The sequence below is a fragment of the Choloepus didactylus genome, chromosome 4 (genome assembly GCF_015220235.1).
Source record: "Choloepus didactylus isolate mChoDid1 chromosome 4, mChoDid1.pri, whole genome shotgun sequence".
NCBI lineage: Eukaryota > Metazoa > Chordata > Mammalia > Pilosa > Megalonychidae > Choloepus > Choloepus didactylus.
The window spans coordinates 88,807,165-88,831,771 of NC_051310.1; the positions used below are offsets into that span (position 1 = coordinate 88,807,165).

General features: G+C 36.5%; 1 protein-coding gene across 11 annotated transcripts in view; it reads left to right on the top strand.

Moving 5' to 3' along the window:
• The window catches only part of AKAP13 (A-kinase anchoring protein 13), a 405,703-nt gene that overhangs the window by 324,422 nt on the left and 56,674 nt on the right, over positions 1–24,607 (top strand). For all 11 annotated transcript variants that reach the window (XM_037832976.1, XM_037832972.1, XM_037832973.1 and 8 more), the window contains 4 exons: positions 2,843–2,951; positions 12,010–12,052; positions 13,768–13,900; positions 20,831–21,005. In XM_037832976.1, coding sequence (XP_037688904.1) covers positions 2,843–2,951; positions 12,010–12,052; positions 13,768–13,900; positions 20,831–21,005 — 460 coding nt within the window. The remainder of the gene's footprint in view (positions 1–2,842; positions 2,952–12,009; positions 12,053–13,767; positions 13,901–20,830; positions 21,006–24,607) is intronic.

Genomic DNA, 24,607 nt, shown 5'->3' on the forward strand with positions numbered 1-24,607 from the left:
GGGGAGGGCAGTGATTTCACCTTTCAAGTTGGCTTAGCCAGAGAGAGAGGGCCACATCTGAGCAACAAAGAGGCATTCGGGAGGAGGCTCTTAGGCACAACCATAGGGAGGCCTAGCCTCTCCTTTGCAGCAACCGTCTTCCCAAGGGTAAAACCTATGGTAGAGGGCTCAACCCATCAAACCACCAGTCCCCTATGTCTGTGGTCATGTTAGCAGCCATTGAGGTGGGGTAGGCGAATACCCCTGCATTCTCCACAGGCTCCTCAAGGGGGCACTGCATCTTTTTTTCCTTGTTTTTCTTTTTTTTTTTTTACCTTTCCCTTCTTTTTTAAATCAACTGTATGAAAAAAAAAGTTAAAAAGAAAACAAACGTACAATAAAAGAACATTTCAAAGAGACCATAACAACGGAGTAAGAAAAAGACAACTAACCTAAGATAACTGCTTAACTTCCAACATGTTCCTACTTTACCCCAAGAAAGTTACCTAATATAGCAACATTTCTGTGAACTTGTTCCTACTATATCCATCAGAAATTAACAGACCATAGTCATTCCTGGGCATCCCCAGAACGTTAAATAGCTTATCTGTTCTTCTTGGATTATAGAACTCGTGTTTAAAGATCATGAATGACTTCCCTGTCAACCAAATCAAGTTGCTTTTTCTTAGTTCCTATTTCCTGAAGCTCCTCATTAGCACACTTACCACTTTTGACAGTCCTTTGGGGAGTTTTTGAGTTGAGAATTTGAATTATGTACTTTTCTAGCCTCCTCCCCTATCCCTAGTCCTTTCCCCTCTTTTGGGCCAAGGAAGCTTTGGATTGATTTCTGAGAAGATACTGGGATACATCTTCATTTTTCCAAATAAAACATTTCTGATTAAACAAACAAAAATGTTGAACAACCTGTTCTTTCAATAGGTGATTGGGTTTTGTGTGTAAATTTAATTTTTTATTATAGCCTACTACATATCAATATCATTACCCAATATATGTTTGGCACTGGAGATTACTTTAGTAATAAATATGTCGCTTACGCTCATGTGAGGCTTAAGAGAATTTAGACCTAATGAAAATCAAAGTGAAGACCTAAAGGAATTTTGCCACACTTTTTCCCCTCATTTCTTCTTGGTCTGATACTTTAGAAAAAATAATGAGAACATGGAAAATATACTTATTGAAGCAAGTGATTTAGATATATTTAACCTAGTGATAGCAGAAAAGGGGAGGAAAAAATAAGAACAATTCTTTGGTGGCTACTAATAGCCACTTTGATATGGGTTAATACATCAGTGGATAGTCCAAAAAATGAATAGCATTTCTGTGTATAGAAATCATTTATAAGACCAGGTAAAATACCAAAACTGGGTTTGTGAACAGAATCTGCTTAAAGCCAATCTGTCCCTTCAGATTTGGTTCAAGTCCTGTGCATGAGAACTACAAGCCCAGTTAAGTGACTTGCCAAAGCCGGCATAACTAGCTATTAGCTAAACAGTATTATCCTCAGAATTCCTGCTGCCTTTCATGTCTTTGAGGTAGAAAAGTTGTAATGAGGATGTGAGAAAATTTTAATTTTCTTAATATTCGTTATGCCTTTTTTGAGACTGATACTTCTAGGATGTTTGACAGATAATCCAGTCTTTTAGTAAATTATGATAATTGACACAGGTATCTGGCCTTTCTGATTTAGTCTTTCTAGATAAGGTTATCAACATTTTAGTGTCATGGTGTGCATAGCCTTCCTGGAAATCTCTGCCTCACCTGTAGTTTTTCATCTTGTTTGCAACCTCAGAATGGGTATATGAACTGCTTGTATTTCTCTCATCTGGAGAAATTGCCTGCAGTCAACTTCCTGTTGAAGAGCCCTGCCTTTCAATGAGGTCATTTTTCAGACCTCACAGTTGTGTTCAAAACATAGCAACTGTTTGCCTCAGATTCCATGGTTACACATGGAACAAGCTCTAAGTAATCAGAAGTTTTGGTGCAATTGAGCCAAGTTCATACTAATAACAGGCTTTCATTACTTTCCTTTCAACATGTGGGAGGCATAAAGAGGCACGTTTCAACCTACTATGCAGGAAAGGGATTTACGACAATTAAATTTAGTTAACTGTTAGAATAGGCTCTCGCAAAACAAAAGAGAAGGGAGGCCCTTACTGCTAGAAATGTGTTAGCATACACTGGTTGACTGTCTTTCAGGGGTATTGGCAGAAAATTCTGTAGTTGGTTGGATTACCTGGGCCTTGAAGCAGCTATGAGTTTACAAAAGGAGTTAAATTAATCAGCCACATTTCAGTCATCTTTATGTTCATGTAGAGGCAGTCTGATCTTAGAAGAAGAAATTAAAGAGATTTAGGTTTCTCTCCAGATGCACTGTTGATTTGCTTTTGATCTTTAAAGACTTCTACTTGCACCTCAGTTTCCAACTTTTTAAAATTGGAATATTATTTGTATCCTACTATATAAGGGATATTAAAATTTTCACAGAACAAGTACTATATGTTCTTTGATATTTCTGGTGAAATTTTTTTATCTGATTATGCATCTTGTAGATGTTTATTAAGCACTTATTAGGTCTGAAAATTTTTAGATGCTTTGAGGGATACAATATTACTAATTATCCCCATTTTACAGATGAGAAAATGAAGGCTTAGAGAGGCTAACCTGTTAAGTGGCAAGAGCAGACTTGAATCCAGGTCTGTCTGACCACACAGCCTGTGCTCTTAATCCCTCTTCTGTACTGCCTTATTTCACTACATTGTGTCTGAATTTAAAATTTTGTGCCTATCTAGGGAATAGGAAAGCATGTGTACTCAGAACTTGTTCCTTAATTTTTACTTCACAGACATGTCACAGGTCTAAGCAACAGGGATTTAATTATTGTACATCAGCCATTTCTTCTCCATTGACAAAATCCATCTCACTGATGACAATCAGCCACCCTGGACTGGACAGTGAGTATACTATGTTTTTAAAATTAAGTATGTTGCATTTTAACCTCTTTTTTTATCATTTTTCTCACCTTAAAGTTCTATAACATTCTTTCCATATTTTGCCAGCTGCTTCCTCTGAATGAGTGGCTCAGCATTTAAACAGAAGATGACTTAGCTTTCAGCTTGGGAACTTCCATTTTGCTACCTAAAAATCTCTTTAATTCATTAAATTCTTGGGCCTAAACCTAACACACACTTAAAAAAAAAAAAACCCTCAACTTTATTTTGAAATCATTTTAAACTTTAAAAAAAGTTCCAGTATAACACAAAGAATTCTTCACCTAGAGTCCCCAGATGTTAACCTAATATTTTTTAATCAATATCTCTCCCTCTCTTTATCACTTGCCTTACATTTTTTTTCTCAGGTGCTTGTAGACAACGGTACTCCTGTTCCTGGAAATACTTTAGTGTATATTTCCTTAAAATAAAGATAATCTCTTATATTAGTACAGTACAGTGATCAAAATCAGGAAATTAACATTGATACAGTTCTGTTATCTAATATGCAGACCTTACTCAGATTTTTCCAATTTTCTCACCTTTTTCTGGGTCCAAGATCCAACCCAAGGAACATACGTGGCATTTAATTGAATTCTCTCTGTAGTCTGCTCTAATCTGAAGAGTTTCACAGTTGATCTTTTTCTGTATGAGCTTGACTGTGGAAACACCTGGTAGACACTGTCTTAACCAAGTGATCAACATTAGCACCATCAAGTAATGGGACAAAGCAGCATCATGTGCCTCCTGTATGATGGCTACTGAGAAGGACTTAGTGTTTTTGTGATATTCCTGCCAAAGGTGCATAACCTGGATCTAATCATGAGGAAACATCAAATTCAAATTGAGGGACATTCTACAAATAACTGGCTTGATCTCTTCAAAAATATCAAGCTGATGAAGGGCAAAGAAAGACTGAGATACATTTTCAGTTAGTTAAGCAAAGGTAAGAGGATTACATCCAGAAAGTGAAAACGAACTGTATGCAGTTTCAAGATCAGTCGGCTAAGAAAGTTGTGAAAAGATGTCCTGGCATCCATAAGCACAGGGCATTTGCAAATAAAAGATACTCAACAAATGTTTGAATTGGATCTAACTCTGATTTTCCACAGAAGCCCAACCTGTTCTTTGAGAAGCCCCACTTTTTTTTTTTTAAAATATTGATGTTTTCATGAGTAAAGTTGCAGATGAGATATTGATATAAGGATTTGACATTCTCATCAAAGAGGGAGCGATATATTACATTGTTTGCTGAAAGACCATATATTGGGGAGACTGAAGGCAAGGGAATAAATTAACTTTCCTGATGTTTCCAGCATTTCTTCAGTGTCTCCTAATACAACTAAATTCAAAAGAGTTGGAGAAATAAGAAGTTGCCCTGCACTACTGGGATGATCTGTCTCAATTCATGGCTTATTTGAGGCCTAATCTTTTTCATTTCCACAGTGAAATTAGGATATAATGGATGACTTTTTTTAACTTTGTCCTCATTTTCATAATGAAAACATTTCACATATAAATCTGACCTGTTTGTCTAAATGTGCCTAAGGGTAAGATATTCTCAAAGTCACAGATATATACCCCACAGAACTATAACAGAAATAGCTGTTCCTGATTTTGTTTTGGTTTTGTTTTGATTTGGCTTTAGATTAGGGGTTTTTGCCAGTATAGAATGAAAATTACAACTAAATAATTTATAGTGGATTTGATGAGCCTAGAGTGATAGAGCTCAAAAGTTAAAAAAAAAAAAAAAAAGCCTTCTTAGATATTCCCATGTACCCTCCTTCCATGAAAACCAAGAGTTGTAGGAAGGTGGATATTCTTCTTTAGCACCAGACACCTAATACAACAGACTGTGTCCCATAGAGAGGTTTTTTCCTATATTATGTGACATACCTTCTTTTCTCATGGATGAAACACTTCATTTTTTTTCACTCCAAAAAGCAAGTTGTTTTTTTGTTGTTGTTGTTGTTGTTTTACTGTTTTCAGATGATATCCAAATATAAATAATGCATCTAACTCCCAGAAAACACAGTCTGGTACATACAGCTTTTCTCCCTTCTTTACTCACTGAGGGGAACTGAAATCAATAGCAGGCTGCTATCAGTAGTAGAACTTCAAGCAAAAGTTTAATCCTTTCCTCAGATGTGACACCGTCATTCTGATTTGTAGTGTGATTACATTATTAGTTAGTTAACTAGCCCCACTTATTTCTCTAAGGCAGCCTATGCTATAATTGGAGGACTCATCAATTCCAATTATACTGTTTCTTCCTAGCTCTCCCCATATGCAATTAAATTAATTTTCCCAGCTGTATTTTTCTTTCTGCTCTAGAAGGCAGCTAAATCTCTATGAAGATGTTAAAATTCTGTCTGTTGAACAGAAGAGCAAAACTCATGTTAAAGGCATTGAGGTGTGCTTTAAGTGGGAGGATAACTGGGTATTCCTCAGTTTGCCACAGACTCAAATCTTCTATTCCAAATTGCTTAAGTACTCTGCATAATTTATCTTTGGTTGTTCTGTCTGAAGGTATCATAAATAAAATCCATAAAGTGATACTTATACCTAAAGTGTTTGGCATGCTTAAAATATTTTAACTAATGTTTTATTGTAAGCATACTTAGTGGCTTTGTGACCTTGAGCAGCTATCAAATGGGAATAATGTGATAAGGCTTGTATGTGAAATTATTTCCTGGTGTATAACGAGGACTTGTTATCATTTTAGGGTTAGTTCAATGCCTAGAACGGTGCTAGAATAGTCCATTTTTCTCTGACTAGTTTTTTTTTTAATCAGTGTTACAGAAACTAGAACATTGTCCCTTATTATTTTGCAAGTGGCTGTGTCTTATGAGCACTCTTGTTTAAGAACAAAATTCTTTCTAAAATAATCACTGTCCGGTTTTTTACCTGTTCTATATCTTCTTCCTTCTAAGGAAATTAGCTGCTTCAACCCCATCCTTCACAGTTGTCATCAACCTTTGAGCATTTCTGAAAATGTATATCACCTGAGCTGCTGTCTGGAAAGCCTTGGAGCATTTGCTAGATTAGAAAAGCAGATAAACTTACAGCATTATTTCTAGCTGGGAAATGTTTCAAAAATCTATTGATGTAAAGGAAAATATTGGGTAAAGGAAATAACTAAAATATTTCTGTGTAATTATCTGGGGTGGAAGGTAGACAAGCAGCAGCTTATTTGGGAATTTAAGAGCCACAAGTGGCGGAAAAGCTGTCATAGCTCATGTCTTCAATTTGCTATCTTGATGGGGGAACATGATAACGGCACCTTCCCTGCTCATTTTTGTAGGGAATCAGAATAGCAGTGGCACTGCCTTTGTCTTGCAGGATAACTGGGAGAACTGCCCTCAGAAACCTCTCAAGGAAATGTGTTTGTGGTATTTCTTGTTCTTGCATCCAAGAGGAGAAGTGGTGCCTTTGTCTCCCAGCTTGCCAGGAAACTTAGACGATTTTTGGATGGAGCTTAGGAATCACCTTCATTTTTGCAAATACAGGATAATTCCATTATTACAGATGGTCCTTTTCTAAGGCATTGTCTTAAAACATTTCCTTGCTTCCACCAAAAGGATGCTTACAGAAAGTAAAGAAATGGCTCCATTGTTTAAATCCCTGGAAGAACTCTTTGTACATCAGTGGCAGTGATGATAAAATTGTACCTCTTTTTTAATTTCTCATTTTAACTAACATGCTTCTAAATGAAATTCACTTCCCCTTCATTATTCACAAATGGTATTTGCCATTTAGTCAGGGAAATAGATTTTTATATTCATCTTTTGATTTAAATTGTTTGCAAGGCTAGAATATATGCATATTCGTTTAGTGTATGTACGTGAATTTGAGTACATTATAAAATTGAGTCTGTGTGCTAACAGAGCATCCGGTTTCATACAAACAGGTTTTACTTTATGATCCAGAAACTTTATTGTGACACACAAAGGGGATACACTTAGATTGGGGCAATAAGAGATGTCATTTTCATCTCCTAAAGTTGATTCACATCAGGAAATAATTTAGAACACATGTTAAAATGTTATCTTATTTGTATAAAACTGTCACTACCTAAAAAGCCAGTATACGTGTATTTGTGTCAACATTTTATATTTGACCTCTGTTGCCTACAGTGGCAAATAGTTTGATGCTACTCGGCTTTTATCTAAGTATTGGATAGGCTTTTTCTCTCATTCCATTTAGAGCATAAACTTTTCAGAAAGCCTGTTAAAGGGAAATTGATTTAATTGTTTATTCAGTAAATATTTGAGTACCTACTTTTTGCTAGGCACCAGGCTAGATAATGGTGGGAGAGAAATGTACTTATAGATAGGATTCCTTACCTCACCATGCTTATGGCCTAGTGAGAGATACAGACAAGAGAACAAGTGACTATAAAAGAAAATGTTATGTGCAACAACTGAAAGAAATATTCATTGTTATTGGAGCTTCAGACTCAGGGGGTCAGAGAAGGCTTACTGGGGAGAAGTAATAGAAAGAGAAGGGAAATGAAGAATTAGCTGAGTGAGTTAGTATGTAAAAAGCAAGACTGAGGAATTTTGGGCTTCTTGCTAATGGCACTGGTTTAAGTTGGTTGTGACAACTCTGGCGGACCACACTGTGAAGAATGTGTTGGGAAGCAGAGGCTGGTAAATGAGTACAAGGCTATTGCAGCAATTCCGAAGAGAGTAGACAGTGGCCTGAGCCAGGGATAGAGCAATTGCAGTGGGAGAGGAGTTGAGGTTTGGAGTGATCTAGAAGGCAAAATCAAGAGGACTTAGTGAATTCAAAGATGGTTCCCGGATTTCTGTTTTGGATAATTTGTAATATTTTAGGTACCACTAGTACCTTATAACTAAGGAATACCAGAGGAGGAACAGATTTGGGGTGGAAAAATAAATTCACCCATGAACTTGTTGAGTATGGGCTGTCTGTGGGGATATCCGTCCATAGGTGAGCAGTGAGACTAATGAGTCTTGAGCTCAAAGAAGAGGTGTAAAAATAGAAAGATGTCAGCCAGCAGCATATTGTATGTATATTGTGCTTTAAGAGGTGGAAGCGAGTGAGGAGATTTTGGGTGCAGGAGAAGAGACTCCAGACAATCACCTCTATTATAGATTTTTTTCAGTCTGCTTTTAAAGAAGAAAACCCCCAGCTATAACTTGTGTCATTTAAAAATAATTTAGTTCTTATTTTTGTAATCTAACAAGTACATATTTGATAGATGAACTTTTTAGAACTTCATTAGAAGTCTTTGTATTCAGAAATGAAGGTGACAGTGTTCACATCGTTTATCTAGACAGTCTTTCCTGGAACCGGACAGGCTGGTGACATTATTCTACTTCAACATGAATAAAAGATACCTTTTACTTTGTCCTGGTATAATCTGTGCATGCTCTAATATCTTCTGTTAACCCACTTCTCAGCCCAGCAGCAGATGCAACCAGCAAGGCGGATCTCCTTCTCCATCAACATCTCTCCACTCCTCCTTAAGTCTAAAACTCTCTTTTCTCTTGGCTCTTATTCCAGTGATGAGGAGGAGGAGTTACATAGTAAGTAAGCAGCTTTGGTGTCCAGTGGGTGTTTTCTAGAGTCTGACCAGCTCTGACAAAGCTGTAGGCTTGGTATTAAGAAACAGTTGGGGGATTTTTATCCCCTTGCATGCTATCTTTTCTAAATCACTTGTCTTCATGCTTTGCTTTGAAAATTGGTGGATGAAACAGTCCTTGTCTTCTGTATACTTTCTACATTGATTGAGCCAATGGCTAGATTACAAGGGGCACAAGATATCTTCCTGGAACACAGATATCTTTAAAAACACTAAGGGCTGTATTCCCACCTTGTACCCTTTGTAATGTTGAGTACTAATTTCACAGAACCTCTCCATGGACACTGTAAATTTCATTTTTCCTAGTTTCACATTTCTCTCCTGGAACAGACATCTAGTTGTGCATCTGAGGTATTTAAAAGCTAAATTGTGCTTTTTTTCCTTCTCATCCATTCAGAACATTTCTAGAAAAATAACTTTCTTAGACCCTGTGAATTGGGGGAATTATATATTTATTTCCCTCCTACATTCTCTCCTTTTGAAATTTTATCTTACAGGTTTCAGATGAATACGTCCTTACTTGATAACCTAGTTTTAAAACTTGACAGTTTTAGTGATTCTGGAAAGGAGAAGAATCCCTCCTTCATGAAAATCACTGTCTTCAATTGTACAAGATTTCTCGAATGCCAGTATTGCTATTTTTTAATGGAAAACCATTTCTAACCTAAAGTTACACAGTGGACTGTTTTCATTTCCTATAACTAATATCATGAGTCTTGGACAGTAAAATATTCATATAATTGGGCACCTTAATTCCTTACTACTTGCTGATCCTAAGTTTCAGTAGTATTTAAATATTGCTCAGGTTGGCATTTTTGCTTCATTCTTAAGAGTGTTTTATGCACAGTAACAAAGTTCAATTAATTTGCTTTTAAGTGAGAGTCTTATGGGTGTTCAGTACTTTTTTGCACTATTAAAAGATGTTCGGCAAATAGGCACAATTTCTTTTACTGTATAGTGAATGTAATAGAGAAGTTGTGAAAATCCATTTACCAATTTTGAGTGCTCAGAAATTCTCAAGTTCCCGTACTTTGACCTGGCAAATAAATCAAGTTGCTTTGATTATAAAATTTTAATCCTATAACTGCACTAGTCATACAATTAATGCAATATGATGGGATCTCAGAAGTATAAAAACCTGAATAAACCTTCAGATCATGTTTCCAGCATTTCTCAAATGTGTCCCTTTTAATCTCAAAGATACCAATTAGAATTTTGTGGGTAATGAAAAAAGGAGGAAGAAGCACAGTGATTTATAGCCAAATACATCCAGGAAACTCTGGGTTAAGCAGGTTTAAAATTCCACAGTGTACATTGTGAGTTTGCAAGGCAGTGTTCTATATACTGTGTTTCCCAAACTTAGTAACTAGGAAATCATAATGTGTGCATGACTATGTGCAACATCTCAATCTCATGAAACTCCTTTTGTACAGAACATACTTTGAAAACTATGACCATACCCATCCAGTGGTTCCAGCCTAAAAACTCTGGATATGGATAATAGTCTGCAAGTTACTTTATTTTTAAAAAGTCTGGTTGAAATAATCTACCTACCTGCAATAATACAAACTAACTTCAACGATAAATTTCTTTGCTTTTGTCTGTAATTATATCGTGAAAGTAAATCAGTTGGTTCATACTGTTAGATATTCTCAAAAATTGATGACACTTGAGAAATTCAGAGGCGTTGATGGATTAATCAGTTTTCAGAACCATGTCTAAAGGGGGAATAAAATTTGTCAGCAGCAAAAATGTTGGAAATCATTATAGGAGTCATATATTCTCCTAGTACTCTAGCCACATATTTGTTCAAAATTTATCCAACAGTCATCATCCAGGAGCTTATTTCTGACTAAGCTCCATGCTGGTTGGTATTTATCTACATTATGAATTTTATTTTATTTCTGTTTAGATTACTAGTAATTTATTAGGGGATTACTTAAATGCACAATAGTAATTTGGTGACCTGTGGAATTTAATGCCATTTTTATCCTTGAAGATTGTATGGGTAGAAAAATTTTTAAAAGCCACGGATCTAAACTAGCTTCCTTGGTTTTTCTTGCCTGTGTAAACTAAAGCATCCTGAGGTTAAAATACTGACAGTATCACACCTGGATTGAGCAGAACTCTTTATTCCTGCTCTCCTGTTCTTTCTCTCACCTTGCATCATAAGTGAAATAGAAGAACCCAAATGGGGGAAAGGAGAAAGTATACAAGACAATCTTTTGAAGACTTAGAATTTGTTTCTTTAAGTTTCTTAAGCATTATTCCCATCCATTTGCTATTTAAATTACTTAGTAATAACAATAATTTTTGTATTTCTGTTTCAGAATCTGAAACAGTTTGGGAGTTTAGAATTCCAATGCTGGTAATTTTTAGTGGAACATCTTCAAATCTCTATAAACTTGAAAGTTTTACTGACAGTAATCTTAGAGACTGTTGAAACCAACCTTAAGGAAAAAAAGTTTATTTTGTCCACATTATAGCAGTAGGTATATGAGCAGCCTTTGTCTACCTGAAAGCATACGTGGAAAATATTCCTATTCCTGATTTCCTTCAAACTGAAAATCATTTATCATTGTGTGATCGAAGCCTTATTCTCTTTTAAGTCCTAAAGTAGCTTGAACTTTATTAACATGTGGTAGGTCCAGTTCATGGTAGTGTTCCTTCTATTTGTTCTGCTTTGTGCCCTGCTATCTGACTTAGTGTCTTAATGACATGCTTCAGTTTATGATCTGATAGTTACGGAAGGAGGAAAGCTGTGTCTATCCTACTCATTTTATCAGTATCAATTTGGAAAGGACCTTAGAGAGCATCTTTAACGCCCTCATTTCACAGATGAGAAAATGAAATCCAGAGGTCTCATCTCAATTAGTGATGGGGCCCCAAGAGCATAAGCCAGGTCTGTTGCTCTTTCCTGTTCACCACTCTGTTTCCAGAAATTCTCAGGAAAGTATCAGAGACATGGTAGTTAGATTCCAGGATAGAAATATATGAACATACGGAATATGACATTTGATTTCCTATTTTATATTCTTCCTGTAAGATGGTTTATGGAAAGCAAATGTTGATAAGAACAGGAATAAAACTTCTTCATGTGTGTTTAGGAATTAGAAAAAATGTTGACCTTGGATTTTTTCAAGTTGAACTTCAGATTAAACTTTTTTTTTCTTTTTTTTTTTCTTTTTTTTTTTTCATGAGAAATTCAATCCCTGTTACTGCCTGTTACCATTTCTAACTTGAGGGTTTCTATTTAATTTCTCCTTCTACTTAGAAGAAAGCACCATGCACTGATTGTCATTACACTGTTTCTGCTTTAGCTGTGCCATCATAACAATTTTAAACATTTTATCTGTCATCAGGATAAAATACTTTTGTTTTAACTTTTTCTTTGCCTTTGATGTTTTTTAGATACACGGCCCTTCCACACCACCAGTGCTAACCTGACCGAGAGGTACTATGCACTTCTTTTGTTACTCCTTTTCCCAAAATGAAATGAAGGGAATCCAAAATACCTTATGGCATTTGACTTAAGTAAGCTAAATTAATTGAGCTTATTTCCTTGAGCAATACATTTTGAATAATGGTTAGAAATGGGTTTGTAATGAATGCTATATTTTTTAAATTAATGTTTTCAATAATTTTCTACTTTGAGTCTTTATACTGTTCTAATGATAAAGATTATTGTTTGCATTTACTCATGTGAGAGCACATTTATATTTGACTTTATGAACTCATGCACTCTTATGGAGATTTTAAATTCCTAAATCTAACAGCTTTTTGTTTCTTAATTCGTATATATAAGTTCATGTGGTGGTACTACCTTCTTAGCCATGTTAAGCTTTAAAGCTGTTTTCTTCTGTATACAGTACAGATACGGTACAAACTCTGCCTAAGTAAATGAATTCATTCTTTACTTGACGGCAGACAAGATATCTGTCCTGATTCATTTATTTTGGTAGTTCTCTTTTCATACTTATGCAATTAAATATCCCAACAACAGCATAATTGGGGTTCCAATTGTTGTTTATATATTGCCCTCCTTTTCACAAGGCATCATTTGTGGCTCAGTGATCCAGACTTGTCTTGGTTTGAGTGTTCTCTTTGCACTCTTTGAAATTTTCTTTGCCCTTTCTACTTTCTAGAGCATTGGTTGTCACACCATCTTCTTATCTTAGTAGCATACTCTTTTGTTTTACAAGTGACACTTTATGTGTCACCCCTATATATAAATAGACTTTAGCTGTTGAAGAAGACCCCACTTAGAGAGACCCTTGAGGTGAGCACTTCTCTATAGTGGAAAAGTTCTAAAATCTGTTCTAGGCATATTTCAAAAGGTGGTGTAGATCGATTCCTTTGCTATATAATGGATTACTTATTCAGATTCCTCTGCTCTGCATTCTTTCTGGAAATCAACCATTGTGAATTTCCTAAGGTTAAAACATGTCCAACTTGGCAGAACTTAGATTTTATGTAGTCTTCCCAAACAAACAGATCAGTACATCTGGATCTGTGTAAAACTCATAAAATGTATCTTTCTATACTCTGCCTTAATTCTGCTTGCCATTCAGTCTATTCTAAAATTGTACATACCTGTATCAACCGGTCTTCAGTTTTAATTGTCCAGCGTGCCAAAAGACTAGAAAAGATGTGTGATCTCTACTATGAAAGACCTTGGTTAGACAGTCTTATAACTTCTGTGGTTTGCAGACTTCATTAATGAGTGCACTGTTGTTCCATCAAGTGTAAAGCTCTCCTTTCTAGCAGCTGAGGCAAAGAAGTTTGAAAATTGAGTGCTATTTTATATTAAGCAATTTCAGATGAAGATAATTAGTAAGTAATTGACAGCTAGACTCTGTTTATCATCAAGTCACTGAAAATCCACAAAGCATTAATGACTAATATAAGAAAACGTAGCTGTTTTTTGACAGGAGAGGACACTGTGGCGTGCTCTTATCTTGTATATTATTGTATAAAACCATCCAGCAGCCTCCATCCACCCTCTTATTCTGGTTCCCCTTTTCATCTGAGTATATAGGTTGCCTGTGACCTGTCAATAAAATGATACATGACAATGACAGTTATAAAAATTACATGTAAAGTGTTTTAATTCTTTAAAAATTGGCTTCTCTAGTCCTTTAAAAAAAAATGAATCTTGTTTTTATTTAGTATAACAGAAGAGAGCTATAATTTCCTGCCTCAGAGCCCCTCCAAGAAAGATTTTGAAGGGAAGAGTGGAACAAAAGTCAGTCGTACTTTCAGCTACATCAAGAATAAAATGTCCAGCAGTAAGAAGAGCAAAGTAAGTATCGTCATGGGCGTCTTTCATTCGATCACCTTGATCAGTCATCAGTAGGCTCCCATCACAGCCTGCTTACAACCCTAAAACTAATTAAATATAGGGACACAGATGAAAATAAATTCAGGGCACTTATTGAAAATAGCCCAATATTTGAAGAACAGTATGAAAATGCAACAAGAGGTACTGTCATTTATTGAGATTTTAGTATATGTTAAGAGCTTTCTATATATTGTCTTATTTAATCCTTTCAACAGACTCATGAGGTAGGTGTTCTCTCCCTTTTATAGGAGTGAGGCAGCTTGTCTGAGTGTGTGCCCCTCATTGGAAACAAAGGTTCAAACCTCTGCAGGATTTCAGATCCTACGCTCTGAACCATGAAGTTTAAATCAGTAAATCAGATTTAAAATGCAACCAAAAGATTTTATGCCAAGATCAAGAGATTAAAAATATTTATATTCAAGTTTAAAGGAAAGAAAGAGTATCCCATAGAAAATTGTAAGAGTTTTTGAGATTAATTTAATATGAATTCTTAGATATATTCCTAACTAAGAACATGTTGGAATATATTCTCTTTAGTGCTTAAGAGAGTAAGTTAAAGTATTTGAGCTATCATTTTTGTCTGATTATTAAATTCATTACAGGAATTTTCAAAGTATAAAAATTAAAATCACCTGTAATAACCCTACATAGTGATAACTACTCTTAGCATTTTGGTTTATGTGTGTCTAATCTTTTTTTTTCCCATATATTTTAAAAAGAAAGAAAAGGAATTAGCTTTTCTTATTCTGGTTCCCAGCACCAAAGTAAAATTGATTCAGTTTCAAATCAGTACTTCCTCTATACTCCATTCACACCCTCACCCACCCCCAACAAATAAGTAAATAAAAATTTGGAATCAGTTAAGGAGCTCTTGCAAAAAATCACTATATATATGGTATATAGTTTATATAGTATATACATACACACATGCACACCATATACACACACATATATAAATGTGCTTAGAAATAAGGGACTAAACAAACATTAATTTCAAGAATATTGATATGAAAGTGCACATGCACACACACACACACCTTCATAAAAGTGCACCAAAATTTCTCACGCCCTCTTAGACTGGTGGAAATAGAACCACTGTATTTTACTAAGTTTTATAAATAAAATATCTTCCTTTTTAACAAATACTAGCTTTAGTTATCACTCAGAGGAACTGAGTGTTTTCTCTCCATTTTTCCTGCCCTTATTTGCCTATTAAGTTCAGAATGGAGAGAAAATGCGCTATCATAAAAATAGGAAAAGATGCAAGGAGTCTAGCAGATGGGTTCTAGAATAAACACTTATTTAAGTACTGACTTTGACTTAGCCTTGTTTTATAGTTGATAAAACTAAAGTCAGGTAAAAAAACCAATATTCTGCTTATTGGCAGCAAGGCTTTTAGAAAGGGTCTTACTTGTTTGACTTATCACTGATGTCTCGGACACTGGCATCAACAAAAGAAAATCTTTTGGAAAGAGCAATATAAATTAGACAGGTGTTGGATGAATTCCATTGTCCTAATACTTTGCTAAAAGCTAAGATGCTACCTATAACAACTAAAGCTCATAGTCTTTACCACAAGAAATGATCTAGTTTGGCTGATTTTGAAATTCTTTTGTTGTTTTTATTTTATTTTTAAATTATGGAACCTTTTCTTCAAACTTGTAATTGGAAGAGCAATAAATGAGTGGAGATTCCTCTTTCTGTCCTGTCTCCCCAATGGCATTGACTTCTAGGGGCAGAGCAGTGAGTATGCCACTGATCTCATTAATGAAGTAAAACAGACATGGAAAGGCAGTGAAAGACTAAATTTAAAGAAAAGGTCTCATCCAACTTCTGTATTTTGCAAAATGAAGTGCAGAGAGTTATGCTTTAGGTCACAAAACTACGTAGTAAGGCAGAACCTCCTTGTTCTTCCAGCAAGTAGTGCTCTCCATTTCTTGCTTTGCTTACTGTTAACCAAAAGCAAACTGTTGCTAAAGAGTGTCTTTCTTTTTTTCTTTTTTTTATTTGACTTTGTTAGTGGTCTTAACGTGACTAGAGTTTGCTAGTGGGAGAATGAGGAGAAAGAAGCAGGCAAGAAGATGATTTGTGTAAAATGAAGCCTGTCATCACTGGCAGAAACGGTTGAAGTATCATATCAGTTGGCCCCTTGCTTCTGATCATCTCCTTTTTCAAAATGACAACACTGTTTTGCAATTGAAACTGGTTCCTCTTTCAGATTTGGCTTCAAGTTTTCGTCTTTGGGAGCTGTGCTGCCTCTAGCAATGGAAAGTCTCAAAACATTACGAGTCAAAAATGGTAACCCTGGACTACAGTACATTTTCATGTGTTTAGAATGCCCTGGAGGCCAAATAAATTGAGAAATTTGAGTCACCTTTCATAGTTAGTTGTTAGCTTACTGTAAGTGTGATTGTTTTAGAACTCCTGCAGAATAGCTTGTTTTTTTTGTCAAGCAAAAAGTAGCAAAGAGGGTAAGTAATTAAGTTAATACATTTTCTGTTGTTACCTTAAAGACCCTGTCTCTATGCCATGTGCCCATAATAGGGCTTTACCATACAGACGTGATTTTGTTTTCTAAATGATAATACAAAAATAAGTGAATGTTAATTTTTTTCAGAGTTATGATGATCACTAACATTACTCTATTTCCTAACCATTGAGTATTACCTTTCTGTAATGTTAAAAACTTGGAAGTGCTGCTGTGGATGACAACACTGATTTTTCTATGAAAATTATAAATTTTTCACTTCTTTTAAATTATTTTTCAAGTAGATGCTATTTAATACCATCTAATCTACACATTTTATTAATGCTACTTGTCATTCTTAGTAAAGCATCCAGTGATGATTTGGAAGTTTCTGCTTTCTTCATAATGAAACATAATATATGGATTCATATGAAAGTAGTTTATGGTTATTAACCTAGATATATCACAGTCAATATGTTAAGTTGTGATTATAAACGATTCTTAAATAATGATCATAAGAGCCAAAATCAGACACTAGGCTGCAAATTGTTCACATTTCTGAGTAATATGTTTTACCTATAGCACTGAGTTATGTGTATGTGTGAGAGAGAGAGACCGAGAAATTTGGGAAATTGTCACATCTCCTTCATGTGTCCTTTTGAAAATTATCAATAACTGACAAGTTGTTAGGTAAATATACTGAGTGGTTTTTTTCTGAGGGGGGAAAAAGTCTAAACAGGAAGTTTAACAGGAAGATGGGTAGTTTCTGCTTTTTTTTTTTTTAGTATCTTTGAGAGAGAGTACTGTTTCCTGCTAAGTAATTTCATTTGTTACAGAGTTTTTGAATACTAATGTGCATAATATTTGAGTTCATAAAGGGAGTGGTTTTCTTTTTGCTACTAAGGTTTCCTCTTTGCTGATAGCTAGGAGATGGTTGTAAATGTTTTAGACAAATTTCTGTTCTGACTTGAAAGTGGTAGTTTTAAATGCAAAATTTGGATTCCTGCCCAGCTGCTAATATATTACATGACTTTATAATGATAGGTCATCCAGCTCCAACCTGTAGTTGATGTGTATAAGAAAGAAGTATACTCACCAGCCATCAAAGTTGCCTGCTGGAGTTTTACGAAGGCTTGTGTCAGTGTTAAATATAATTATCTCTCATTCCTTTGATTAAAGATTTACAACCTAACAGTTACTTAATCACATGTTTTCACAGTTGGTAGAGTATTCTCTGATTTTTTTAATTGTATAATTACTTCTCTAATGGGGTAGGTTTAGAAAAGTAGAAAATCATTTCCTCCATTGTATCCTAATGTGTTTGTTACCTGCATGTTTCCCTTTAAATGCTGTTTGCTTCTGTTTCCCCAGCACACAGCTAAAGTATTTTGGCAGTTGCTAAACATGCAAAAGTCAAGCTTGTGAAAACAGCCAGCCACCACTTTATTTACCACAAGCAACCTCACTAAAAAGTTTTCTTTAAAAAACACAGTGCTTTTTATAAAATGAGTCTGCTTTTAAATAGATGTGTTAATTCCTGGTATTAAAAATTGGCCTCAATCCTTGCCAGAGTTCCCATTTTGCGACTTAGGCACATACACTGTATTTTGAGAATTAGTTTTGTTTCATTTCCTGTGTTCTTTATAACTAGGGTAGTTGGCTTTACCAGCAGCATTCAAATAGTTAAGATCGTCTTAAGGAAACAAGCAGCCTCAGCCCTCCCTCCTTCCCTTTCTCAACCAGTCACTGGCTTCCTCTTACGGTTTCTTTAATGGTAGCTCGAAGCTGCTGAGCTCTGCCCTGCTGGCATGAGCTCCTTCTTCCATGAAAGTACATTTCCTGGCATGGGGGTCTAATCATGTCGGTAAAATGGGGTCGGTTTCATGAAGTACCCCTCGTAACAGTGAGATTCATAGGACCAAAACATGGGGAGGTAAGAGACTAACTTCTTTAAAGCACTAAATTCTAATAAACACAGAAAGAGACAGTGGGTTTATTGTTTTGTTTTGTTTTGTTTTGATCCTTGGAAGAACTACCTTGGATTGTTGCAAAGGATGAGGAAATTGTTTCTATTAATATTTGAAAAGGGATTCAAGGCTTGAGAGAATAGGAACTTTGCCACAGCAGATTTTCTTGAAGTATTTGAAAATGCTTTAGATTTCTTAAGGAAAAAAAAATGCTCTTGGTTTAACACTTGATGCATGGAGAACCCTTCAACAAAATTTTAAAAAATATTGGAAGATACTCAGATTTTGGTTACTGATTTTTATTAGGGGTTTACCTATTTTAGAGGTTACTTATTTTTACTCAGAACAATTTCCTGTTTTGTGAAGTGGTTTGTTTTTTCTCCCTTCCTTGCTTATTTCTTATATTCCAAAGTAAAGCAATTTGGCACTGATATTTTTGTTATCTATGTTCTGTTAACAAAGGACTTCACACACTTAGCAAATATTTACCATTTGGGTAGAGTGGAAAAGGTTCTGAACAGGAGCTGGGTTCTAGTCTGTTGTGTGTCTGTTAGCAGGTCAGTGGGCTACCTACAGTCAATGATAGTGTAGGATGGTGAATGAGTTGGCCACACCTGATTCTTTATCCCAGCTTGGACAGTTAATGGCGTGTGGCCTCAAATACATTATTACAGTCTCTAAGCCTCAGTTTCCTCAGATGTAAAGTGGAGATGAAAACTAGTTCTTATTTCATAGGGTTGTTGTGAGAAAAGATGTGTGAATTTTCCTTCCACAGTGCTTGGCACATAGTAAATATTCAAAACTTTAGCGGTTACTTATTTCCATTTGTCCTCTCAGTTACAAAATAGGATACATAATGCCCATCCTGTCTACTTCAGAGTTATTCAGTCAGATGAAATAATGTATGTAGAAGGCATTGACTTCAAAATGTAAGATTTAGTAGTTGTGAGGATCGTTAACTTTTGGGTTCCCATTTTCCAGGAGTTTTCTTAGATACAATAATATATGGCAATAAATGAAACTCCTAATACTCTGAATTGTAGTTCCTCAAAGCCTATCCAGTAGGTTTGAAAAAAAAAAAAAAAATTTCAGTTGGTACTGATTAACCATCCAAGTGTTCAGCCTAACAGTGTTCCTAAGAGACCTTTTTGGTAAGCACAGTCATACCTGACAGGCCTGGCCTCCTAAGAGGAGGATGCCCCGAAAGGTCTCTGAATGCTTTCAGTATTTTTACTAAAGATCTAGCATTCATCAGTATTTCATCAACTTTTAAAGGTAAAAATATCCCTTTCCATTCCTCTTCATAATTGTGAAAGTGCCTCTGCTTTCACCTGCCTCTGAAGCATTTCTAGCTTTTCTGAATTGTTCTTGAGGAGATATAGCCTGGGTCTTACAGCATTCAGGACTCAAGACTCCCGGTCCAGTGTCCCCAGAGCTACACCTGGCCCAGTTCCATCTGTTCAGTCAGTAGGAAGCACCTCACACAGTGCCTGGGCACGTGGCAAACATTAGGTGAACGTGTTTCCTGCCTCCTTTCTGACCAATAAGATCACAGGGAAAGAAAGGAGCTCCTCAAGGGAGAGCAGAAAAGAGGTCTGTGCTTCCTCAGGGCAGAGGGAGCAGGTAGGCCTTGGGACTTGCCTTTCTCTGGGAGCCCATGTTCCTAAAGGAAGTGACCCCTTGGTCAGCTAGCTCATGGGGACAAAGAAGGTGGTTTTGAGGTAACTTATTAGCAAGGCTTCTGCCTCCAATCCCTTCCATTGTCCATAATATTAATCACTGTGCAATTGTCCAGCTGCTTCTCATTTACCTCCTCCCTGTAATTTGAAAATTGGACGAAAGTTAATATCCATAAACCTTTAAGTTGTAATTAGTAAAAACTGAAAATGTATGTGTGGGGGATAGTATTTCTGACTAGAGTAAGGACAGAAACATCCTAGCTGTCCCCTCACTTGGGGATATGTGATGGTGTGAGAAAGTCACAGCAACCTCAGAGTAATTGTTCCTGCTGCTCAATCATCCTTCCTCTCCCTCAGGCTGATCCCAGAATTGCTACCATTCTCCATTCTGCTGCTTGCCTAGAGCGGGTCCTGAACTCATTGCTTCCTTCCTTTGCGGGCTGTGCTGTGGCTCACTGAGGAAGACTTGTGGCCACCCCAGACTCCCCCTTCCTCAGCACCAGCAGTCCAGTGTTGGTCCCTTGGTATTATGTCTGTCAGTATAAATACCTACTTGCATACTCCACAGGCACAACTGTTTACCTGTCTAGTCTTTGTGTGATTTTTCTAATGTAGATTATGTGCTCGCAAATTTAAAAAAAAAAAAAGAGTTGTCCGGAGTGGTAGTCTTCTCTTTGGTCCAAAACACCAGACACTGTTGACCACATGCCATCTGGAGGCCTAGGTGAGGGGAAAGCCTTCTAGTGTTGAATTAACTTTTGATTCTTCTCATTGGCAGGAAAAGGAAAAAGAGAAAGACAAAATTAAGGAGAAGGAGAAAGACTCTAAGGAAAAGGAGAAAGACAAGAAGACTCTCAATGGACATACTTTTGGTTCCATTCCTGTTGTGGGTCCAATCAGCTGTAGCCAGTGTATGAAGCCCTTCACCAACAAAGATGCCTACACTTGTGCAAGTAAGAGACATGCTTCTTCCGCTTATAAGATGAAGTCTGTTGACTAAGGAAAGCGTGTTTCTAGTTTCCTGTCTCTCCCATCCCTTATCTCTTCCTCATTTGTGTGAAGTAGCCCTTCTCATATTCTTCTTTAAATAGCATCAAAAAAATAAATTCTGGGTCTAGAACATACAGCCTTTATTTTTTTCAGACAACTTACATTCAGATATTCTGTTCTGGTATCCCTAAAAGCACTGCTTATTCCAGAAGTCTGTGTTAAAATCAATACTGTCTCATAGACTCAAACCCTAAAGCTGCCCAGCAATCCCCTGTCAGATCATCTATGCTTGTTTTTTATTCTAGTACTTTGGTATATGCTTTGACCATTTACCACCACTAGCTCATGGTGGCAGCCAAGGGAGGGCACCTTCATGTGCAGGAAAGCTCCATGTGGCCCTGTTGCTGGCCTTCACGCTATGTCTGTTAACTGAACATGATTCCTGCCTTTGATAAGATGCTCTAAGCCAGGAGTCAGATTTTTCTTACAGATAGCAAATGTTCTAGGTTTTGGGGGCCAGACAGCCTCTGCCGTGGCCACTGAACTCTGCTCTTGTAGTGCAAAAGGAGCTATACACTATTAATACATAAATGAATGAACATGGCTGTGTTCCAATAAAACTTTATTGACACAGATTTGAATTTATCATGTAATTTTCCCATCACAAAATCATCTTTTTCACTTTTTCCACCTATTTAAAAATAGCTCACAGGCATACAAAAATAGGCTGTAGGCCAGATTTGCAAAGCTCTGCTCTAAGCAATATGTGTCACACTTTCATCATTGTACACATTGAAAGTGGTAATTTTGTACAGTACACCAAGATAAATCAAGGAGGCTGCTGTGACCAGTAGTGACTAGCCTGGAGATCAAACTCCAGGCCTAGCCCAATCACCCACCCAGAATGTGGATGTGGTTAGTGTTGTTTATACCTGTAACCAGTTCAGACAAAAAAGTGGCTAATTCAGACCTAATGTCATGACCTTGTCTTATTTTCAGTCATTTGTGTTGAGTATCCCAAGTGATTTTTCACTAGAAATAGTTAACTTATAGAAATTTGAAATTTTAAAAAATGTTTGGGAGGTGGAAAGTTAAATATCCATTTGCTTCTTGAGTAGAAGAGAGGAGCGGGATTAAAAGTAGCACATAACCCACAGCCTAGCTTATCTTTGCCACAGCTCTTGTGACTTTTTAACTGACTGCCCTTATCACTCACATTCTTGTAAATTATTTTTATGACTTAGGACCCCCCCCCCAATAGTCTGCAGGATTGTTTGTTTTACTGTTTTATTAAAAAAAACAAAAGCAAACTCCAAGGAGCTCTCATCCAAAACTTTTATGCATCCCTGTGGTCAGATAACAAACACGTTAATGTCATCCTTCATGTGTGACTTGCCAGGAAATTGAAAACTACCTCCTCATAGTAATAAGTTTTATATGACCTAAAGGAAAGAAGAGACTATCTCTGTCCAGGATCCTGTCAGTGTTCTTACTTGGGAGCCCAGATGCTAATAGAACTCATTCCTAGGACACTGGTTAGATGTCTATAGTTTAGTTTTTCAGCCGCTGGACGTGTCCAGTTTCCCAATGCTAGGTTTTGAGTCTAACTTGGTTGCCTAGAGTAATAATCCTCAAGCACCTTTTAGTGTGTTCATCTATCATTAAAACATTTTCAGTATATCCCACAGTGTGCATGAGGGAGTGTGTGCGTGTGTATTTATTTAATGTAAAAATTACATGTGTTTCCTACTCTACTTGAAAACAGCTCATCCTACAAAAAAAGAGATGGTCAGATTTGGCATATTCTCATTTGCTGGTTACTTATTAGTATTCCTGATGTTGTCTTTTATCCATGCTTTCTCTAAAGGAATTTGTGTAAGTCTTTTTTCCATTTTAGTTTAGTTGATACTAGATAATATAAGCCATAAGCCCATTTAATTCAGCACCTGTGAACTTTCATTTATAACCTGCAGAAAGTAAGCAAATGAGGGAGATTGCCACCACTACACACCCCGAGTCCACCCCCCAGGTGAAGAGCACTTCTTCTTGCCATGTGTCCAGTGAGGCTGCCCAGCATAAAGGCTGAATGAAGCACCAGTATACCAATCTGTATGCTAACTCCATTTCTCTTTTAAGTTAAGAAGTTAGTATAAATACTAAGCTGTAAAATTTTCCTCCTGTATTCCAAGAGATCATTTTGTGCATCCCCTAAAATGCCTGTATTCCATGTGGGGGGCATTGGTCTCAGGACAGAGCTGGAAAAGGGAGTATATCTTGATTGGCAGTATGAAATTGATACTCAAGGAACTGCATCAGTAAAGCAGACTGAATGTCACCTTTCTTCTGTAAAATGTAAAAATGCTGAAATAAAATAAATATATTTCTGAAACAGCAAATACATAGCTGAGCCTAAACAGGAAAATCCCCTAGGCTCTCAAAATTGCCGGTGAATGGCATTCCCCCTCAGTTGGGAGCAGGATATGTGGCTCAGAGCCCATGGGGAGCTAGAACTGAGGTCCCTGCATAAAATGAAGAGTTTTAAAGACTGACATCCATGATGAGGGACCTAGAAGAATTTCACCCACAGTCCTTCAAAAGCATCAAAGAAACTTGCCATCTCCCCAGAGTCCTGAGAGACAATATGCAGCCTGTGTGTATACAGCATTCTAATTTACACCATACATATGCTGGAGCCAAAAGTTAAGAAATTTTCACTAAAGGTTTAGTGAAATCCAGTCTGGGAATGATGAAATCCTCAATGGAGCCCATTGGAAGCAAAAGCGGAAATGCTCCATAGGATATCATATCCAAAATAATGAAAGGAGACCCGTATCTCACACCTTACGCAAAAATTAACTCAAAATGGATCAGAGAACTAAATATTAGAGCAAGGACCATAAAACTCCTAGAAGAAAATGTAAGGAAGCATCTTAAAGATCTTGTAGGAGGTGGTTTCTTTGCCTTACACATAGAGTACAAGCAACGAAAGAAGAAATCGATGAATAGATTTGTTTCAAACGACTTTGTCAAGAAAGTAAAAAGGCAGCCTACTCAATGGAATATTTGAAAACTCCATGTCCGATAAAGGTTTAACATCCTGCATATATAAAGAAATCCTACAACTCAACAATAAAACAACAACCCAATTTTAAAAATGGGCAAAAGACATGAAATAGACACTTTTCCAAAGAGGAACTACAGATGGCTAAAAAGCACATGAAAAGATGCTTCACACCACCAGTTGTAGGGAAATGCAAATCAAAACTACAATGAGACATCATTTCACACCTACTAGAATGGCCATTATCCAAAAAACAGAAAAGCACAAGTGTTGTAGAGGATGTGGAGAAATAGGAACACTCATACACTGCTGATAAGAATATGGAATGGTGCAGCAGCTCTGTAAGGTGGTTTAGTGGTGCCTCAGGAAGCTAAGTATAGAACTGCCATATGTCCACCAATCTCATTACTAGATACATATTTGGAAGATCTGAAAGCAGAGATGCAAATAGACATCTGCACACCAATGTTTATAGTGGCAGTATTCACAATTGCCAATCGATAG